Source organism: Podarcis filfolensis (genome assembly GCF_964270895.1).
Source record: "Podarcis filfolensis genome assembly, chromosome: 7".
Lineage (NCBI taxonomy): Eukaryota > Metazoa > Chordata > Lepidosauria > Squamata > Lacertidae > Podarcis > Podarcis filfolensis.
The window spans coordinates 88,401,701-88,414,768 of NC_139603.1; the positions used below are offsets into that span (position 1 = coordinate 88,401,701).

A 13,068-nucleotide genomic window follows, 5' to 3' on the forward strand; every position below is an offset into this window, starting at 1 on the left:
TTTTTCTATGTTTCTTTTATTGTATTTCTTTCTTTTTATATGATCTTTTAAATTCATGTCTTTGTAAAACTCCAATAAATATCTTTTAAAAAAAACAAACAACTCCTTCATTGCAGCGCGTAAACTGTCGGTCCACAGCTCTGTCTGTCCACACAAACTCCCCTTTGGCACAATGTCTCCACACCCAGCAAAACAACACCATCAGCTTGATTGTAAACCATGAGCAAAACTCAGAGCGGTAAAACGAAGCATTTACCAGTGAGAAAAACTGAAAATAATGTAAGGCTTTTGAAAAGTTAAAATAGCGATAGTCTGAAAAACTATTAAAACACATACCAGCTTTCTAAACAGCATGTTGCTTTACAGTGTTTCGCGAGCTGCTCTGTGATTCTTTTTATAATATAAAGTGGTCTAAAACATAAATAAATACAATTCTCCCCGTATTGCAGATGATCGGGGGAAGGCTGAGGTTGTGATGCTTTTATTCACCGTATTTTTCGCTCTATAAGACGCACCAGACCACAAGGCGCACCTAGTTTTTGGAGGAGGAAAACAAGAAAAAAAATATTCTGAATCTCAGAAGCCAGAACAGCAAGAGGGATCGCTGCGCAGTGAAAGCAGCAATCCCTCTTGCTGTTCTGGCTTCTGGGATAGCTGCGCAGCCTGCATTCGCTCCATAAGACGCACACACATTTCCCCTTACTTTTTAGGAGGGAGAAAGTGAGTCTTATAGAGCAAAAAATACGGTATTTGTTTCTTCATTCCATATGCTTCTGAGCCATATTTCAAAACCTAATTATTTTTCCAAAGTAGCAATTATGACTTGGCCAAGTAGGCTGAGGGCCTCTGGTCTATTTAGAGCAAGCTGTTCTAACTTTTACTCTGCCAAGCTCTTTCTCGTGGCAGGAGAAGGCGTTGAAACTGACCTCCTTTTGAGTTTCTGAGAGTTTCGGCATGTTCCCGAGGCGGCTGGCTGCTGTGTGGGACGCAGAGAAGCGCCTGCGATGCCCATTAGCCGAGGGCGGACAACTCAATTGTTCTCTTTTGCTGTGTCCTCTTGCCAGGGGAATGAAATAGACATGATTGGCGTGGGCACTCACCTGGTGACGTGCACGCTTCAGCCGTCTCTGGGCTGCGTCTACAAGGTAAGCCAGTTCTTCCCCAAAGATGCGCTTGCAGGACCAGAATCTCTTGGGCTCTGCAGTTCGGGTCAAATCTATTCTCTAATGATTGACAGGGGGGGGGGAGAGAGTAACCTTTATGAGCCTGCTGGTGTGATGATGATGTTGTTGTTTAGTCGTTTAGTCGTGTCTGCCTCTTCGTGACCCCATGGACCAGAGCACGCTAGGCCCTCCTGTCTTCCACTGCCTTCCGCAGTTTGGTCAAACTCATGCTGGTAGCTTTGAGAACACTGTCCCACCATCTCGTCCTCTGTTGTCCCCTTCTCCTTGTGCCCTCCATCTTTCCCAACATCAGGGTCTTTTCCAGGGAGTCTTCTCTTCTCATGAGGTGGCCAAAGTATTGGAGCCTCAGCTTCAGGATCTGTCCTTCCAGTGAGCACTCAGGGCTGATTTCCTTAAGAATGGTGAGGTTTGATCTTCTTGCAGTCCATGGGACTCTCAAGAATCTCCTCCAGCACCATAATTCAAAAGCATCCATTCTTCGGTGATCAGCCTTCTTTATGGTCCAGCTCTCACTACTGGGAAAACCATAGCTTTAACTATACGGGCCTTTGTTGGCAAGGTGATGTCTCTGCTTCTTAAGATGCTGTCTAGGTTTGTCATTGCTTTTCTCCCAAGAAGCAGGCGTCTTTTAATTTTGTGGCTGCTGTCACCATCTGCAGTGATCATGGAGCCCAAGAAGGTAAAATCTCTCACTGCCTCCATTTCTTCCCCTTCTATTTGCCAGGAGGTGATGGGACCAGTGGCCATGAGCTTCGTTTTTTTTGATGTTGAGCTTCAGACCATATTTTGCGCTCTCCTCTTTCACCCTCATTCCAAATATAGACTATTCCAGGAGCCTTGGGTTCCTACCCACCCCACCCCACCCACCAAATTTACCTGCCTGCCTGCCGCCTCTCTCTGCTCCTTAATCCCCACCATCAGCACCGGATCGCTTTAAAGCTCCAGGAACTGCAAAGAACAAGTAGATTTGATTCCTTGAAAGAGATTCCGCCTGATCACCGTATTTAATAGGGTAGCCCACATAATCCCGCGTTGCATTTGCCTGCCTGCCCCCGTCCTGTGTCCCCATCCTTCCCTCCATCGGTATTGCCATTATCCTAAAGAAACACCAGGTTGCTTGCATGAACAACTGCCTGTCCCTCTGTCCATAGCTGGTGGAGGTGAATGGTTCCCCGAGACTGAAGGTGACGGAAGACAAAGAGAAGACAACCTTACCTGGAAGCAAGCGAGTCTACAGGCTCTGGGATGCTGCAGGTAAGATTTGGGGGGCTGATTTTCGAACATAGGAAGAAGGAGGTGCCTTCTGTTCTCAGAGTCCATTGCTCCCTGTCAATAATAATAATAATAATAATAATAATAATAATAATAATAATAATATTTTTTTATTTATACCCTGCCCTTCCCAGTTCAAAAACCTGGATCAGGGCGGCTAACAACAAATTTAAAACACTCAATTGTAAAAGCAGCATAAAATACAGTATAAAAACATGAATAACAATAAAATTCAAAATTCAGAAATCAATTTAGGGGAAACAAGCATTAGATAATCCCCAGGGCTACCTGGCTGAATTGGTCCTACTTGGGCCAGCGAGGAGGCCAGGGGAGAATTAGCTGTGGGGTCTCAGAGCGGGTGATCTTCATAAAAGGGGAGGGGGGAGGGAAGAGAAGGGAAATGAAAGATCAGGCTGAATTCAAATTAAGGCCAGGCGGAATAGCTCTGTCTTACAGGCCCTGCAGAAGGAGGTGTAACACCAAAGAGGTGTTAGGCCCAGAGGTCTAACAGAAGTCCTCAGGTCTAGAGGGCAAATAGTTCTCCATCAATGTCCCTTCCTCAAGTATTTTTGCTTGGCTGGAAATCAAAGAATCGTAGAATTGAGTTGGAAGCGACCCGAGGGTCATCTAGCCCAACCCTGTGCTGTGTAGGAATCTCAGTTAAACATCCATGACAGATGGCCATCCAAGCTCTGCTTAAAATACCTTATGAGGAACGGTTGAGGGATTTGGGTATGTTTATCCTGGAGAAGAGGAGACTGAGAGGAGATCGGATAGGCCTTCTTCAGCTATCCAAAAGGATGCCACATGGAGGATGGAACAAGCTTGTTTTCTCCTGCTCTGAAAGGTAGGATTCGAACCCATGGGTTCAGGTGACAAGAAAAGAGATTCCGACTAAACATTCGGAAGAACTTTCTGGGGCAAAGAGCCATTCAGCTGTGGACTTGGGGGACCATCTGCTAGGGAGTCTTTAGCTGTGATTTCTCTATTGCCGGGGTTGGACTAGCCAGAGTGGTGCGTGCTCTAGTTATCTCTCGCTTGGACTACTGCAATGCGCTCCACGTGGGGCTACCTTTGAAGGTGACCCAGAAACTACAACTAATCCAGAATGCGGCAGCTAGACTGGTGACTGGGAGCGGTCACCGAGACCACATAACACCGGTCTTGAAAGACCTACGCTGGCTCCCAGTACGTTTCCGAGCACAATTCAAAGTGTTGGTGCTGACCTTGAAAGCCCTAAACGGCCTCGGTCCAGTATACCTGAAGGAGCGTCTCCACCCCCATCGTTCTGCCCGGACACTGAGGTCCAGCTCTGAGGGCCTTCTGGCGGTTCCCTCACTGCGAGAAGCCAAGTTACAGGGAACCAGGCAGAGGGCCTTCTTGGTAGTGGCACCCGCCCTGTGGAACGCCCTCCCGTCAGATGTCAAAGAGAAGAACAGCTACCTGACTTTTAGAAGACATCTGAAGGCAGCCCTGTTTAGGGAAGCTTTTAATGTTCAATAGGTTATTGTATTTTAGTGTTCTGTTGGAAGCCGCCCAGAGTGGCTGGGGAAACCCAGCCAGATGGGTGGGGTATAAATAATAAATAATAATAATAATAATAATTATTATTATTATTATTATTATTATTATTATTATTATTATATTATTATTATTATTATTATTATTATTATTATTATTGATAACCCTTGGGGGTTCCTTCCAACTCTACAATTCTGTGGTTCTATACCTGGCCTTTCACTGTCATTCCTCTCTTTTGGTCACGATCCTGCCCTTCTTTTGCTTGCAGGCTTCCCATGCATGGATCTCATGACTTTGGAAAAGGAACCTCCTCCAAGGGCCGGGCAGGAGGTGGACTTCTGGCTGGTGGGAACGACCCAGGAAGCTGGAAAAGTGACTCCTTCAGCAGTCGAAATGCTGAACCGCGTCTACCTCAAAGATGGGCAGGTGGGGAGGAAGACCCTGTGGTCCCTTCTTTGCAAGACCACTTATTTCCAATCCAGCATCATTTTAACATTCATTAATTTTACAGTGTTTCTGCCGATGTTGGTTTGCATTTAGGGCTGCCTCTGAAGACGGTTCGGAAACTTCAGCCGGTGCAGAATTCAGCGGCCAGGAAGCTCTCCGGAGCAAGACAGTTTAAGCATATTACACCAATGCACTGGCTGCCATTTAGTTTCCAGGCCCAATTCAAAGTGCTGGTCTTGACCTGTAAAGCCTTAAACGGCTCAGGACGGCAATACCTCAAGAACCGCCTCTTTCCATATGAACCTACCCGGACCCTGAGATCATTTTCTGAGGCCCTTCTTCGTGTGCCTCCTCCTCGAGAGGTCCGGAGGGTGGCAACACGAAAACGGGGCCTTCTCTGCAGTGGCTCCCTGTTTGTGGAATGCTCTCCCTAGGGAAGTTCGTCTGGCGCCTTCATTATACACCTTTAGGCACCAGGCATAAACGTTGATTTGATGCCCTTTTCAATTTGTTTTTTTTTTGTGAGGGGCGGGCTATTGGGTTGCTGTTTTTATTTTTATTATGTATTTTGTGGCTTTATATTTTGATTTTTCTCTGTGAACCCCTGGGTATAGGGCGGTATATAAATTCAATAAACAACAATAATAATTTATGCCATCCTGCAGCATAGAGCCTTGTGCCTTCTGGCCAGGGTGGGGTCAGAGCCCAAATGAGAGAGAAGTAAAATATTTCGGGGCTCCTTGAAGATCCCAGTTCTCATTTGGGTGGTCAGTTTGGGTACAGAGAGTTGGAAGAGGAAAGCAGTTTCTCTGTCTGTCAGCCATTGTTGTGCCATGTGACTAAACCGGGCAGAACAGCTATTATTTGCGGATGCTTAAAATATAAAAAAATTGCTGTGTCCTTTTACCCTGAATGGCACCTTCCTGTCTTCCTAAGCAGGGTTAAGTGTCATGCATCCATTGCAATGCTAAATAAACCTCCTGATTGACTGATGATTGCATTATTGACTATCAGGATATTGGGTAAGGTAAAGGTAAAGGGACCCCCGACCATTAGGTCCAGTCGTGGCCGACTCTGGGGTTGCGGCGCTCATCTCGCTTTATTGGCCAAGGGAGCCGGCGTACAGCTTCCGGGTCATGTGGCCAGCATGACTGAGCCGCTTCTGGCGAACCAGAGCAGCGCACGAAAACGCCGTTTACCTTCCCACCGGAGTGGTACCTATTTATCTACTTGCACTTTGACGTGCTTTTGAACTGCTAGGTTGGCAGGAGCAGGGACCGAGCAATGGGAGCTCACCCTGTTGAGGTGATTCAAACCGCCGACCTTCTGATCGGCAAGTCCTAGGCTCTGTGGTTTAACCCACAGTGCCACCCGTGTCCCATCAGGATATTGGGTATTGAACCCCAATATAAAGAAAGGAGATTGTAACTAAAAATCAGGAAGAAATTTCTGGCAGTACGATCTGTTGGACTCTCCTTCTCTGGAGGTTTTTAAGCAGAGGTTGGATGGTCATCGGTCCAGGATGCTTTTGCTAAGATTCCTGCATTTCAGGGGGTTGGACTAGATGACCCTCAGGGTCCCTTCCAACTCTATAATTCTGTCATTCTCTGTCCCCAGCAACGTATTGTTCTTTGCCTCAGGCAGCCAAGATGTCTTGGGATCGCCTCTGGTTGGAAGACAGTTCCCAGCTCCTGAATTAGATGGGATTTTGGTCTGCTGTTAGGATTTTATTCCTGATTCTACAACATTTTGAAATGCTTTCCTTCTGCCTTTCCCACCACGAAGGTCTGCCAGCCACTCCCCAGCCTTGTGGAGATCAGGGACCATGCCCAGGCCTCGCTGAAGAAGCTCAACCCTGCGCACAAGAGACTGAAGGACGCGGAGACCTACAAGGTACAAATGGGCCGAACGATGCCGATTCAGAATCTCTTAATGTGGATAATAATAATAATAATTTATTATTTATACCCCGCCCATCTGTCTGAGTTTCCCCAGCCACTCTGGGCGGCTCCCAATCGAGTGTTAAAAACAATACAGCATTAAATATTAAAAACTTCCCTAAACAGGGCTGCCTTCAGATGTCTTTTAAAGAGAAGATAGCTGCTTATTTCCTTCACATCTGCTGGGAGGGCGTTCCACAGGGCAGGTACCACTACCAAGAAGGCCCTCTGTCTGGTTCCCTGTAACCTCACTTCTCGCAATGAGGGAATGGCCAGAAGGCCCTCGGAGCTGAATGATGGGGGTCCTCTTAAACCAGGGTTTCCCAGACTTGGGTCTCCAGCTGTTTATGGACTGGTGTTTTTACATGAGTAGAATGTGTGCTCTTATTTAAAATGCATCTCTGGTTTATTTGTGGGGCATAGGAATTCGTTCCATTATTTTTTTCAAAATATAGTGCGGCCCCCCACAAGGTCTGAGGGACGGTGGACCGGCCCCCTGCTGAAAAAGTTTGCTGACCCCTATCATAGATGGTCCATGGGGTTCCCTTCCATCTCCTACAATTCTGTGATCTGTGATCCCTCTTTCTCAACTTCTCCTGCCCTCAGGTGGCTGTGACAGAAAAGCTCCACCGGCTTCTCCTCGATCTCCAGAGAGGCAGCCAGTGACCCGCAAAGCCTTTTCCCATGCCCAGGAGTGGGGGGGTGGCGACAGCACCCCCTCTGCGTCGTGCCTCGGATCCTGCTCCCAGCCGCCGCCACCACCGCCGCAGCACCTTTCCTGTGCCTTAAGAACTAAAAGTGCCCCTTTGTGCTCAACGGATCTGTCTAGGAATGTATTGCACACTGCCAGTGCGGGAATTGGGGGGGGGCTGGGATCCAAACCTCATGAATGGAGAGCTTGAGGAGCACCTGTAGGACAGGTTTCAGCAGGTAGAATTCAGTTCAGGGCGCTTGCAGGCTGGTTGCTATTTTCCAGTGGACTCAAATCACCTGCTGGCAGATTTGGGTTGCACAAGTTGGTTGGGAGGCCTTACACAGCAAACCTCACGCCCCCCCCCCGGCAAAAAAAAGACTGGACTTTTTGCAATAGTAGAGATCCACACGGGTGGCGCTGTGGGTTAAACCACAGAGCCTAGGACTTGCCGATCAGAAGGTCGGCGGTTCGAATCCCCGCGACAGGGTGAGCTCCCGTTGCTCGGTCCCTGCTCCTGCCAACCTAGCAGTTCGAAAGCACACCAGCGCAAGTAGATAAATAGGTACCGCTCCGGTGGGAAGGTAAACGGCATTTCCGTGCGCTGCTCTGGTTCACCAGAAGCGGCTTAGTCCTGCTGGCCACACGACCCGGAAGCTGTACGCCGGCTCCCTCGGCCAATAAAGTGAGATGAGCGCCGCAACCCCAGAGTCGGCCACGACTGGACCTAATGGTCAGGGGTCCCATTACCTTTTACTGAGAAAGTTGTGGGGCAATGTTTGCTTTGACTCCAGGTCACCCACGAACAAATGAGGGGAGATGCTTATTCAGTAGCCAATGTTGCCTCGTCTAACCTGCAAGCAAATCAGGTTGAATTCTCCATAAAGCAGGTTGCCCTGGAAGCACCCAAAAGACTACAGCATGTGCAGGTAAAGTGATATTTGCCTTGAAACTGGAGCAGGAAAACAAGAGGCAAAAATAGTGGTCCAGGAAAATAGGGGCATGGGCTTTCCAGTGAGGATTTTCCCCACTGGGTTGGCGAACCTGAGCCCCCCTCTCAATATTCAGCACTCTGGGGGGGAAACAGGTCGGAACTGCAACAAAATGTTGCAGTTTATCCCCCTCTACCCCCGGTGCAGCATCCTCCCAGGTACTACAAGCTGCAAGGGTCTCAGTTCACTCCGCACCCCCCCCCAGCTGTCAGGGCTGGAGTCAAGACGCAGGTCCACAAGAAAGGAAGCAAATCTGATGCCAGTGAAATTAACTCTTTATTCAATGGAAGGAGATGCAACTCAGCCTAGTGGTCTCAGCAAACCTTCCCAGGTGGCCCTACCCCTCTGGAGCAGTTGTCCCTGTCTTCCACCCTCTCTGAGCCTCCTCCCTCTCCCAGATGTTTCCCAAGCAGCCTCAAAGTTCGTTTCTGCACCTCTGGCCTCTGTTCTGCCATCCACATTTTTCTGTGCCTTCTTGGAGACTGGGGGGGGGGGGGAAGGAGGGAGACTCCCTGGATTTTTCTGCCATCTCTTGACCCCCCCCCCCTCTGCTTCAGCCTTGGAGTCTGAACTGCTCTCTGTCACAGGCTCTTCCTGCTCACTAAACCCAGTCGCCCCTTCGGCATTCATCATCTCTGGCCTCTCCTGTGTCTCGCCACCAAAGCCCTGGCTCTCAGCCTTCCTCCTCCAGGGTTTCTGGGGGGGGGGGTCCCCAGCAGGTGCTTCCCCCTACTCCTCTGCCTCCAGCCAGTCCCTGACACCTGAATTGAATTTTATTATTACGGTCACAGACCAGTTCCGGCTCACTTACAATATCAGGAAAATCATAAAACACAAGAGGATTACATTGAATTGCAATTGGGTATAACAGAGACCATACAGATATAGCGGCAGTTTAAAATATATATTAAATCTTGATCACTAAAATATAACCTAAAATTGTCATTTAAAACCTTAATCATTTTGGTAGTACAGCTTGTTCCCCAAGTTTTAGGGCAGTCGCACAGAATTTGGCCACCCTGAGCGTGATCTCTAGATCCTTGTTCTCTACCTGGAGTTTTAGACTTTGAAGTTTGGACCCGTTTGGAGATTTTTGTATAACGGGAGTGATAAATACCGAGCGTATATCCCCGTAGAAACGGCAGCGTAACAAGACATGAGAGACAGTTTCTACCTCCATCAAGCCGCAGGGGCAAACTCGTTCCACGTACGGTTTATCCTCGAATCTGCCCTGCAATCTGTCCCCGACACCCGTTTTCCTTTTCCAATGGACATTTGACATTCTGTGGCACCTGCTGAACATGCTTGGTCCTTATCGGGCTGGGTTTATGTGTTTGTGCCCCCCTGCCCACCAACGTACTACTGCAAATCTTGCATTAAGATACACCCCTCTCGTTCCTCGCGGGTCCTGTTTTGACTCCCATCGCTGCTGCTGCCACCAACCACCCGAGTTTGGTGACAGGTCAGCTGCGATTCTAAACAGGAGCATCCAAACAGGACTAACCTATTGTGGCATAGACAGATTTAACAGTGCCTTGAATGTTAGCAATCCTGGCTTTTATACCTGTATGAAAACATACTGGACCGCATGTACGCTCCTCTTAATTTTAGCGTGTGGCTTAACAATCAAACTGCACCATAGTCTTTAGGGGAAACGGCACCGCTTTCACATAAATGCATATAAATTTCTGTACGCAAGAGAAATAAATTGTGCAATCCTTATTCTAGACGTGTGTCTGTCTTGTCTGTTGCAATATGGATTTGGAATTTATGGTTCTTGCTATGGATTAGGTTCTGCCAATGGCAAGATGGAGAAATAACTGATTTGCACCCACAGCTGTTGGGGAAACCGTTAAGTCAAGTTAGGGGTGGGGAAGCTTTGACCCTCCAATTGTTGCCGAACTACAACTCCCATCATCCCCAGCAAGAATTGCAAGCGACCAGAGATGGGAGTTCAGAAATATCTAGGGGCTCAAAGGTTCCCTGCAACCTGAGTTAAGTATCTTTGCTGGTTCTTTACCATGGCACTGAAATGCGAGTTTCAAAACACCGGGAGAAACCGGGGAAAGCTGCCATCTTTTGCACACTTGCTTTTGGAAGCCGCGTTGGGGCGACTGGTTTGATCTGCAAAGTTTCAAAACTTTGTTCTGCCTTTCACCCACCGTTTGCAAATAAAGGCATCGCCTTTTCCAAAAACCAGCAGGGCTACTTCAGCATCAAAAGACGTGCGACCGCATTTCCAAAGAACAAGTCGTTCTTTGCAAACAGTACTTGGAATGAGTTTGGCGGAATGACGCTTGCGTTGCGTACCTTTCCCCAAAGGAACATGGCATAGTTCTCCTCCCCATTTTGTCCTCTCCACAGATGTGAAGTCGGCTAGGCCCAGAATTAGTGGCTGTCTCAAGGTCACCTAAGTGGACTTCACTGGATGTGAACCCCAGTCTCCCAGGTCTCCTAAACATCACCTGAAAGCAGTTCCCACAATTGCTGGGTGAACCGGATGTGAATTTAAGTTCCATTTTGGGGAGTGGAATCGGGTGAGAGCACCGTGATGGGCAGGTTAAGTGCGCACAGTTGATACCTGCGCCAAGCAGGACTGAACCAGGTGGGCTGCCAGGTGATCGACAGGTGGGTGGTCCCACTCACCTGTCAAAGTTGGGGGGGGGGAGATAAAGATCCAGCCAACCAAGGCAGCATTTATAGCAGGGGCCTCTCCAAGTTCAGATTCCGGCATGCTAGGCAGAAATTGTACCCCTGGGCTACGCTAGGCTTGCCCATCCTGTTCCTTTATGGGGCTGGAGACTTTTGATCCCAAATAACCCAGTAACAGCCACACAAGCAGATACACCCCTCCCCTGCCCCTGGGATTTATTCTGAAATCTTTAAAATGTGCCCCTCTTTCAAATCCAGCCAGCTTTTTCAAGCTTTTAATGCAATTCCCCCCTAAAATAAAATGAAAAACACCAAACGAGAAACCAGATAGAAGAAGTCTAATTTATTGAAACAAGCCAACGAACACGCCAATAAATGCTCAACTCTTTGGGATCACATTTTTCAAAAGCGTCGGCAAGCAGGAATAAAGGTTTCAAAAGTCAACATGCAACAACGGTTGCCCGAAGGCCCTCCAGATCACCTTTTCCTTGTACTTCTGTGTCGTTACTTTTCACCAACAAGCACAAATAACAACGCACTTGAAATGAACAAAACCAGAACCGCTCCTTAAACAGAGACCCCAAAGAGGCGCAAAACGCTTTCACAGCATCCCCGCAGGGAAGCGCCGCGCGAGGAACTGTCGGGCAGCTTTTTCAGACGGCAGCTCCTTTCTCCGGGCTGGAAGAACGCGATTTGGATTTGGATTTCTCCTTCTCCTCCTCCTTCTCCGCCGGCGGCAGGCTCTCTTTCGCCGTCCCGGTGGCATCAGAAGCCTTGAGGATGGTGATGGGGATGGTCCTCTCCCCGACGGACTTGGGGACCAGGCGCGGCGCCTCGATGCTGAGACACCCCAACTCGGAGGAGAAGTTGCAAGCCAGCGCCTCGATGTTGGCGTCTCCGGGCAGCAAGACCTCTTTGCGCACCTCGCGGAACTCGTGCGAGACGCAGCCGTCCGTCCCCTCGGTTTTCTTGTCGTGCTTGGCGCTCACCGTCAGCTTCCTGCCTTCCACCTTCACCGACAGCTCCTCGGGCTCGAAGCCGGTCACGTCCAGGGAGTACAGGTAGTCGCTGGTGCCGTCGTCGTCGTCCTCGTCGTCGTCCAGGCAGCGCCTGTCGAGTTTCCTGCCGCGGCTCCTCCGCCGTCGGCCTTCGCGCCGCGTGGCCAGGCACGGGTAGGCGTCCACCAGCACCACGCGCATCTTCTCCATCTCCTCCAAGTGGTTCTGCATGTCCACCACCAGCTGGTCCAGCAGGCTCCGAGGGGGCATACCCACCGGCACGTACTGGACGCAGGAGTCCCGGCCCGACGTGCGCGCCAGGGCGCGCCGAGGGCGGCAGTCCCGGGAGAAGCTCGCCATGCGCGGCCGTCGGGCGAACCTCGGGGCAACGCGGCTCCCTCGCTTCGCCTGCCCGCCCCGACGGGACTCTCCCCGGGCTTTGGGCGCCTTCTCGACGGGGGGAGGAGCCCAGGCAGCTGCCAGCCGCGGCCCGGAGCGAGGAGGTGGGAGAAGCGCGGCGGCTTGGCTGCCCGCGCTCTCCTTGCAAAGCGGGCGCGCTCGCCGTCGGGTCTGCAGAGCCTGAGCTTTGCGCGCCGTCCTGCAACCTCGGTGCTGCTATTGTGTAGCCAAAGTTAAGCCCCTTTACGTCGCGTGCCCCGTTCAAGTGTTTGGGACTTTAGCAGCACGCTTGTCCGTGATGCGCCCTTCTGCAAATAAAAGCAGCCGTTTTCAAGGGGGCTAGACGTGGGTGCAAGTAAAGTGCATGTAGACAGCCCGCCTGCTCGCCCAGGCAATTGTTGCAAACAATAAATGCAACATCACCTTTTAAAATATAAATTGTGCTGACACCGGTATTTTGCAAAAAGCATTTTCCCCCTGCAATAACGTGAGAGAAGGCTGCTTGCAGCTGCATTGAAGGTATTTCAGGGTATTTGCATTTTTTTAAAAAATGAACTGCGTCCACGTTTTTGCTATGCGTGTCCATTTGCAGTTATCTTCAGGAGAGCAGGAGACAGGGTCAGCACCTAAAGAAATGATTAGGATTACATCTGCAGGCAACACATTTAGTATTCCTGGAAACGCTTGGGTTTTCTCCCCCAAACGTAGCTTTGCAGCAGCCACTGGAAAATGTTGCCTCCTTTTAGCTTAATGTACTGTACTTACCGTGTTTGCCACTTTTCCACACTACAGAGTGCCCAAAGCACCTCACAACAGATATTAGGGGTGCCATGAAGCCTGGAGACTTTTGCACAACTGCTTTAAGTGCAAGTGGAGAGTGTTGGTGATGCTTGTATGTGCAGCTGTAGACTGCAAATTATGAAACTGTCAAGAAAGGCTACTCCTCACTGTATTAGTGGAGATTGGATTTTA

General features: G+C 49.5%; 2 protein-coding genes across 2 annotated transcripts in view; one reads left to right on the forward strand and one right to left on the reverse strand.

Annotated features, from left to right (window-relative positions):
* NAPRT (nicotinate phosphoribosyltransferase) overlaps nucleotides 1-9,769 on the forward strand; it is a 30,920-nt gene extending 21,151 nt beyond the window's left edge. Inside the window, exons 9-13 of the mRNA XM_083622111.1 lie at nucleotides 1,065-1,145; nucleotides 2,336-2,438; nucleotides 4,246-4,403; nucleotides 6,210-6,317; nucleotides 6,971-9,769. Of these exons, the coding sequence (XP_083478237.1) occupies nucleotides 1,065-1,145; nucleotides 2,336-2,438; nucleotides 4,246-4,403; nucleotides 6,210-6,317; nucleotides 6,971-7,030 (510 nt within the window). The 3' untranslated portion in view covers nucleotides 7,031-9,769. The remainder of the gene's footprint in view (nucleotides 1-1,064; nucleotides 1,146-2,335; nucleotides 2,439-4,245; nucleotides 4,404-6,209; nucleotides 6,318-6,970) is intronic.
* Nucleotides 9,770-11,022: 1,253 nt separating this feature from the next.
* Nucleotides 11,023-12,523, reverse strand: LOC310766358 (heat shock protein 30C-like). The gene has a single exon (XM_083622433.1). It carries the CDS (start codon nucleotides 12,055-12,057, stop codon nucleotides 11,353-11,355), a length of 705 nt encoding a protein of 234 aa, XP_083478559.1. The 5' UTR covers nucleotides 12,058-12,523; the 3' UTR covers nucleotides 11,023-11,352.
* Nucleotides 12,524-13,068: the final 545 nt, after the last annotated feature.

Excerpts from the sequence above, each read along its gene's own strand:
- LOC310766358 (XM_083622433.1), bottom strand. The coding sequence starts at position 12,057 with ATGGCGAGCTTCTCCCGGGACTGCCGCCCTCGGCGCGCCCTGGCGCGC.